Source organism: Rhodamnia argentea, chromosome 11 (assembly GCF_020921035.1).
Source record: "Rhodamnia argentea isolate NSW1041297 chromosome 11, ASM2092103v1, whole genome shotgun sequence".
Lineage (NCBI taxonomy): Eukaryota > Viridiplantae > Streptophyta > Magnoliopsida > Myrtales > Myrtaceae > Rhodamnia > Rhodamnia argentea.
Genome location: NC_063160.1, coordinates 474,712 through 483,018, shown reverse-complemented (window position 1 = coordinate 483,018; position 8,307 = coordinate 474,712). Strand labels below are relative to the sequence as shown.

The window sequence follows — 8,307 nt, the reverse complement described above, 5'->3', positions numbered from 1 at the left end:
CATATATTTACTCTACAAGCAATGATAGTTTTGATGCTTCTTCGCCTATGCCCAGAAGTGTCAAACGGTTGGGGCGGGTCGAGTTTGGGTCAAGTTGAATATGGTCTAACTTGTGTTGACCAATTAACCCATTTTGACACATTTTCATACAGTATAAATTTAACGACCCATACTTGACTCGACTCGTATTACTTAAATGCTCTTATATTTAACCAAGTCATAGAATATTTATTTCTTATAATTTATAAAGAAAAATGATATTGTTAAAATACTCTCATGCAATTGAAATTATTTTAAGTTTTTTTAAAATTGTTAATTTTTTAACGGAATTCTTTGTTATTGACAATATTGTTTACTTTTAAATTTTTTTTTTTTTTTACTCCAGCGGTTGGAGACGATGACATAACAATGGTGGTGGGCGGCGGCAAAGGTGGTGGTCGGCGGCGGCGGTTGTGGCAGTATTTGGCGGTGGGTGGCGATGGACAGTAGTGGTGGCGTCATTTGGTGGCGGTGAGCAGCAATGGACGGAGGTGGCGGCGATTGGCGGCAGTGGGCGACGGTGGGCGGCGAGTGGCGACGGCAGAGGCGGAGGCATGGTTGAGGGTGAGAATATACAGTGATTTGCAGCAAATAGAGAGAGGCACTAAGAATGAAAAGAGGCCGAAGTGAGAAATATTAATGTTAAGAGATTTCTACTTTTGAAAGTCAGTCAAAAACAATTTTTGAAGCAAAAAATTACTTCAGAGGTAGAAAAATGAAAATGCATCACCAAATGAATTTCTGCTTTTGAAGTTGTGTTACCAAATGGATTTCTATTTTAGAAGTACTTACGAAGAAGAAATTCTCTTTCAAAAGTGTTATCCTGTGCGCCCTAAGTTGCCTCTTTAGCTTTATAGGGGAAACATAGAGAAATGCCAGAATTAAAAGTAACGGGCATCATTAGCAACGTGGAAGGGTAATGGAGTTGAATGTGGGGCTGGTTTGGGTCACCATCGATGTAGTGGCCCATGTTTAGAACGGTGAATCTTGTGAATTTCATCTTTTATATATATATGAGATTTTTAAAATCAAGCGTACAATCATAACTATAAAGAGAAATTAAGATACCAAGGGTAGGATTGGTTCAGCTTTTCAAAGCTCAATAGAGCCTCAAAGCTCATTGAGAAAAATACAAAGCGTTTGGCAACTATTTTCAAGGGATTTTGGGATGAAAGTTAGTGTTAAGAATGCTGATCTAGGGTTTTTTCTTTCAAAACTATCCTCACTTTTTTTTTTTCAAATTTCGATTTTGTCCCTTATTTTTCATTAAAAAAGGAAAGTGAAAGCCTAGGCTATCGGCAGGCTAGGGCCGTGGCTAAGGCTACTTGGGGTCGTGCAACCCCCGGCGAGGGTCGCGCGACCCCAAGCGGCCATCGTTGGGGTTGTGCGGCCTTGGCAACCCTAGCCGTGGGTCACCCGACCCAAGTGACACTTGCTTGTCTTGCGGCCCGGGCGACCATCGCCAAAGGTCGCTTGCCTCTTAGTGGCCTTTGCTCTAGGTTTGATTTTTCTCTTTTAATTATATTTTGTTTAAAAAAATGTAGTAAGAAAGCTCATTTACAAATTTTTCTTGCCGAATATTAGTTAGACCAAAGTTGCTTTTTAAAGTATTTTTTACCAAATGATGTTTGTATTTCTCCAATGCCCCTTACGCTAAGATATTTGCATTTCCCCGTTGCCCATTCGCAAAGCTGAACCAACCCACCCAAAGTTTATCTTGATTCATCATCAAATTAGGGCTACATTCAAGAGAAGTATCAATACTTAATTACAAGGAAAAGAGATTATACGGACTTAAACTATAACAACCATGTGACGTTCCCTTTCCCCTTACAACCTCGTCGAGGCAGCCTTCGAATACTCGTTCGCTCATCGGAGAACGCAACCCCCATGACTTTCCGTTGATGAAGAATATGAACTACACTTCAAAAAGGACCACGTGTCTCTACCATCCACTTGGACCCGTGCTCAGATCCATAATTAATTGAGAAAGTCTTGCTCCGACGCTAATTATAACAATTTGACTCCACCATTTTACGTGGGTCGAGCCTCTTATGGATACATGTTATCATTTTAGAGAGATTTCTTGAATTTAAGGGAAATTTTCAAATAAGAGCATGAAGTTCTATCGTTTTTCAAATAAGGACATGAAGTGTCTTTTTTATTTAAAATAAGGGTTTGATCAAGGGCTGTTTTTATCAATTCTTTTTTGTGATTTCTTTGTTCTTATTTTCTATTTTATTTTTTTTCTCCCATTTCTTTTTCTTTTTTCCTTTTGTTTCGACTAGCAAGGGTCGAAAGGTCGCCGGCCTCGCCCGGGCCGAGCGTCCCTTGCGGTTGTCGAGCCCGGGCTAGGCGCCTCTCTCAACCTTGGAGGCAGGGCGAGGGTCACCTTGCAGCAATCGTCGAGGGCATAGGTAAGGGTCGCCTTACCTGGGTCGGCGGTGCCTAGGTGAGTGTCATCCGCCGAAACAAAAGAAAAAAAAAAAGAAATTGGAAAAAATAGAAAAAAATCAAAAAATAAAATAATGAAAATATTCTTGATCAGACTGTTCTTTAAAATGAAGATGGAATTATTTCAGATTTTGACTTGAAATAAAATTTATTTTGAATTTTTATTTAAGAAAATGGGATGCATCTCGATTGAAAATTTTTCGAATATTAATTAGCCGTGAAGTGAGTGAGGGCGACGGCCGGTGATGCTTGTCTCGGGGAAGGTGATGGTTATGCGAATGTCTTCATCATAAACTAACGGAGAGAAAGACAGAAGATCGGATCGTTCATTGGTTCCCTTCCCCTTCCCCTTCGCGGTGTGCAAATTGCAATAGACAATACCAAAGAAAGAAAAACTTGCACGATGAGCTGGAGCTGATGCTGCTGCAGCTGCTGCTACAGAGAGAAAGAGACACAGAGAGAGGTGGGGCCCGCAATGTAAATCCAAAATCAACGGCAGTGATTGGAGCCGCAGTCTGGCGTGGCGTCACCCTCTTCGATTCGATGGTGGTGGTCTGGTCGTCTTCTATTTAGTGCTGCTTACTTGGTGGTGGTGACTGGTGAGAGTGGTGGCGGTCGTCGTTGTCTCTGAAAATTTGACTCCAAATCCAAAGCTCGGTTTTTCAAGCGAGGAAGATAGAAGAAATGAGCAGATTGGCAAAGAGGGTGTTCTTCCTGTCCAAGTTGTCGTCGTCTTCTGTTGCTGCTCCTGCTGCTTCTCGTCCCTCCTCCTCCTCCTGGAGATGGCTAGCTGCTCATCATCACGTTCGCGATACGGAGATCGGTACGAGATGCTTTTCTTCATCCTCTCCCTCTGCTGGGTATCACGTCAGCCCGTCGTCGTCCATGAAGGGAGCTGTGTTCCGGGATCCCACCCGCCCCCTCTCTCTCGAGCTCCTCCAAATCCCTCGTCCCCAGCCCGGCGAGCTCCTCATCCGCACCAAAGCCTGCGGCGTCTGTCACTCCGACCTCCATGTCCTCAAAGGTGAGCTCCCCTTCGCTTCCCCTTGCGTGGTCGGTCACGAGATCACCGGCGAAGTCGTCGATCACCACCCCCTCACCGATCCCAAGATCGTCCACAAATTCCCAGTTGGGTCTCTCGTCGTCGGGGCCTTCATCATGCCTTGTGGTTCCTGCTTCCACTGCTCTAAGGTCGGTCCCTCCTTTTTCCCTTCTTCTTTTGCCACGCCTTGATTACATAAGACTAGTCTCTCTGCCTCACCTGACACTTTCTCTGATTTGACTTCCAGGGTCATGATGACCTGTGCGAGGATTTCTTCGCTTATAACCGTGCGCACGGCACTCTTTATGACGGCAAAACTCGCCTTTTCCTCCACGGCACTGGCAAGTTCTTTTCTCGTCTCTTCTCTCCTTTCCTCTCCTCCCAAATTTGTAGATGCATGTTACACTTAGCCTTACCCCTTCTTATTAGTGCTCCTTCATGTCCCAATGGTTGTACGAGTTTCTTTGATCTCTAATTGACAAAGTGTAGGGAGGTTCGATGGTTCTCCTTCTTTTGCACGATGCCCTCTCCTGAATCTCAGATATATTTGCAGGTGAACCTGTTTATATGTATAGTATGGGAGGGATGGCTGAATACTGCATTGTGCCCTCAAATGCATTAGCTGTATTACCTGGTTCATTGCCCTACTCGGAATCCGCCATTCTAGGCTGTGCAGTTTTCACTGCGTACGGTGCTATGACCCACGCAGCTGAGGTGCGGCCTGGGGATTCCATCGCTGTTGTTGGTGTTGGAGGTGTTGGATCAAGGTACCTCACTCCCACATCATCTAAGCTACAGCCAACAATGTATATGGTTTATCTAGTATTTTGCTTACAGACATCCTAAGCGTCTTTGCCTAAATGAACATCAATTTTATTATGGCATAGAAAAATGCACAGTGATCCAACTATAAGGTAGATGGAATGGCATAGGCCTGCAATCGAATATGGACATGTTTCTTTTCTTTTCCTTGTAAATATGCACCAGTAGGTATGGTATCATGTGAACTCTCCTGGGACTAAGGTGATTGATTATTTTCCATTGATATGTGCGAAAAGTTCCGCACCTCAATCGTGGCTAGAAATGCGATTGATGAACTCAATGGCAGTTTTATCTATCTGTGAAGTTTCTACCACTATGTCAAACAGTTCGCCTTTTCTGGCCATTCTTATTTGATTTCAAAAATTTTCATCTCTCGCCCTTGAGAGTTCTCCAATTTCTTCCATCAATCATTTGAGGAATTGGGACAATTCATACTTTCCCCTTTTCTCTGAAAATTTCTTCCCCTGCTAGCTGCTGTTGAACCTTGTTGAAGGGTCCCTAGATGAACCCTGCATATGCCCCATAAATAAACCAATCTTAGTATCTGAATACGCTCAGATTCATAACACGATGCAACTGACAGTTTCTTTGTGCAAGTTCCTTGCTACAAGCAATAACTTCCATCAAGTTTATTATGCTAGGCATCACCTAAAGTCCCTAAATATCATGTTTAAGATTTCTAGAGACAAGGTTTGCAGGTTTTAATCAACCTGCTTTTTCTATACCTCTGTTTGTCTAGAGACAAGGTTTCTAGGTATCCATCTAAGATGTAATCTGACCAAGAAAAGTGGATCTTCTTTAACAAATAAAAGATATTCCTTAAGCTGGTATGGTTAAATGGTGTAATATATTCAACATATAAGGCTGAAATTTTATGTGCTGTGAGAACAATGAATTGCTATCATTTATGTCACCTGAACTTGTCATTTTGGTATGAGGGGAGGTCTGCTGGCTGTTCCATCCTATCCCTAATGCTTTGCCTCCTTTGATACCTTAGTCCTCTCTTCCTACATGAGTATGACCTTTTGAATCTTTCAGTTGTTTGCAGATAGCTAAGGCATTTGGTGCCTCTGATATTATTGCTGTGGATATCAGTGATGAAAAATTACAGAAAGCTAAAATTTTTGGGGCCACCCACACCGTGAATGCAATCAAAGAGGATGCTATTGAAAAGATTAAGGTATGTGCTTTTGGGCTTATCCCTTTTAGGGTCACCGTGAGGTGTAAAAGCATGAGTCACAGATGTCTTCTCCCTCTATGGAGTTCGCCACTTGTATCTTTCCACACCGTGTTGCCCTATTTAATATGGTTTGTTATTGGTACTCTAGTAAAATTGGATATGAGTAGTTGGATGCACGATAATTTTATGCATTAATTACATCCTCGAGATTCAATGGTTCAATTGTATGAGGAGCAATATTTGGGAGCATGTAATAATTGCTCATTTAGTACAATGCCCGCAAGATCCATGTATTCAAGAATCAACAATCCTTTGTGGAGGTCTGTCCATGGTCTCTTGGTCAACCCCATCCTTTTAACCAGCCCTAGAGTACCATCTTCTCTTTACAGCACTTCAGGTTGTTATTTGCATGGCTACCCCATCTTAATCTTGTGGGAAGGGGGAAGAAGATTTGTTGGCGCTTAGTTTCTGGAAGAGGTTAAGATGAATAAATGTATGCTGTTGAACCCATGGATGATTGTATGCTCCATACACATCAATTTTCACTTTCTGCACTTAGCTTTGACCTTGACATGCTCATCTGGGATTGACTTCTAGTGTGCTTTGTGAATTGGCTCAATTTGCTTTCTGTAATCTTTTCTTCTTCATCTTATTAACACCGTTATTGTAATTGTTATCATTATACTTTTTCTCGACTAAGTGCTTCTCCCCGTCTCTTGGCAGACAATAACTGGAGGGATGGGCGTTGATATTGCTGTAGAAGCCCTGGGAAAACCACAAACGTTCATGCAGTGTGTACAAAGTGTTAGGGATGGTGGAAAAGCTGTGATGATAGGACTTGCAAAATCTGGTGCCGTGGGGGAGGTAGACATAAATCGACTTGTCCGCAGAAAGGTGAATAACCGAGTCTACTTGTGATATGTGAGAATTTGTTCCCAGTTGCATGACACTAGTCACAGAGTTATCTTGCAGTCACTAAATTACGTTTTTAGTTGCTGTTCCCTTGTTATTAGCTGAAACCTTCTTGTTGAAAAGTAAGGGAGTTAAAGAAATGAATACTGAAGGACAATAGCTGTTTTACTTGTTCAGCCATTGTCCTCAAAAGCAACCTATATGGTAAGGTGGATACTACTGAGTTTTAGGGACTTCAATCTTTCTGAAGAAATGGTTGTAAGAGCACAGTCTGTAAAACATGTTTTGCAGGTAACAAATAACAGCAAACTGTTTTTCAATCCCTTTTGTATCAAGTTGGTGGGACTACTTCAAGTAATAATTACTGCATGTTTGAATTTTTTTTTTTTTTGGTCATACTGCATGTTTGAATTTGAATGCACTATAAACACAGTGCATTGACGCAAAGCCCCCAGTACTTTAATGTATTTTAAATGAAGTCTTGTAGTATACTTGCATCTTCTTGTTTTTTGGATGTTTAAGTCTTGTAGTATACTTGCATCTTGATAAACTTTTGACTGAAATTCCGCTGAATAGTTTAGAGAATTAGTTAACAACCAATTTGGGAAACTTTACGGTTTCCAATGTATAAATTGTCCTCGTGTATAAAATCTACTGAGCAAGTGTTTTAGGGGCACTCATCAACACCCTAGTTCAGATTTCATATCATCATGAATGTCAAAGTAGTAGCACCTAGAGTTGTTCACTCTCATTCTTGGGCTATTGTGAAGAATGATGAATATGTATGGTCTTGGATCAACTTGCTGCATTAAGACTCAAATGATTTAACAATTAGCAATGATTTTCTTGATCAGATTAAAGTCATTGGCTCGTACGGAGCAAGAGCAAGGCAGGATCTTCCCAAGTTGGTCAAGTTGGCAGAATCAGGGATCTTCAATCTCACCAGTGCAGTTTCAAGGAAATACACATTTGAAGAGGCTGGTAAAGCATTTCAAGACCTTGACCAAGGAAAAATTGTCAGCAGAGCAATTGTTGAGATAGTGTAGCCCATCACTCCTACACTCAGCTCTGAATGCTTGTTGAAATTTGTGTTTTCGCAGTTAAATGATCAGAGAGTAACTTCACTCTTCCATAACGCACATCAACTTGAATTGGCTGCTGTTTTTCTAATAACCAGCCAAAATCAATAATATTCCTGCCCTTTTCATACCTTTAGTATGGGTAGGTTTCTGGCATTCCGTGTGTGAAAATGCAGTGAGCGTTGGCATTTCCTGACAAGTAGACTTAGGACTTGTTTGGCAACGATTCCGATCCAAAAAAGCAATTCTAATTATGTTCCCTAGATAATTTTTAGCAATCGATACGCATTTAGTAATTGCACAAAATTTCAGTTCTAGAATAGAAATGCATTTGGTAATTGCACACAATTTTTGCTCTTGGGAATTTCCAGGTGGCGAGAATTCATTTTTTAAAAATTTCCATATTTTTTAAAAAAAATTTACAATGTTTTTTAACTTTTTTTAAAATTTTTAAGTTTTTCCTTTTTTTAAAAAAAAATTTAAAATTTTTTATTCCCCCTTTTTTAAAAATTTTAACTTTTCTTGCAAAATTTGAAAACTTATTTTTAAATTTAATTTTAAAAAAATTAGTTTTTAGTAAATTTTCAAATCTAATTTTAATTTTTTTTTAAGTTCAAAAGTCCACGTGAAAACCTATGTGAACTTAATCTTTTTAAGAGAAATGTAATTTTGTTCTTTTTTGTGATTCTTACAAGTAATTCTTTTTTTTTTTCATAATCATTTTTTTTTATTTTTGTGTTTGCTTCAAAACTATTTCGAGAACAGAATTAAAATCATAA

The 8,307-nt window shown here is 40.3% G+C and overlaps 1 protein-coding gene across 1 annotated transcript; it reads left to right on the top strand.

Moving 5' to 3' along the window:
• Window positions 1-3,090: 3,090 nt before the first annotated feature.
• On the top strand, window positions 3,091-7,684 carry LOC115755928 (alcohol dehydrogenase). Its single transcript, XM_030695544.2, has 6 exons — window positions 3,091-3,684; window positions 3,783-3,876; window positions 4,089-4,302; window positions 5,396-5,537; window positions 6,261-6,431; window positions 7,304-7,684. Exons 1-6 carry the CDS (start codon window positions 3,178-3,180, stop codon window positions 7,493-7,495), a joined length of 1,320 nt encoding a protein of 439 aa, XP_030551404.1. The 5' UTR covers window positions 3,091-3,177; the 3' UTR covers window positions 7,496-7,684.
• Window positions 7,685-8,307: the final 623 nt, after the last annotated feature.

Bases quoted from the DNA above. Each gene is read 5' to 3' on its own strand.
- LOC115755928 (XM_030695544.2), top strand. From the start codon at position 3,178: ATGAGCAGATTGGCAAAGAGGGTGTTCTTCCTGTCCAAGTTGTCGTCG. The intron at 3,877-4,088 runs GCAAGTTCTTTT...ATATATTTGCAG, and splicing joins CCTTTTCCTCCACGGCACTG to GTGAACCTGTTTATATGTAT. The intron at 5,538-6,260 runs GTATGTGCTTTT...GTCTCTTGGCAG, and splicing joins ATGCTATTGAAAAGATTAAG to ACAATAACTGGAGGGATGGG.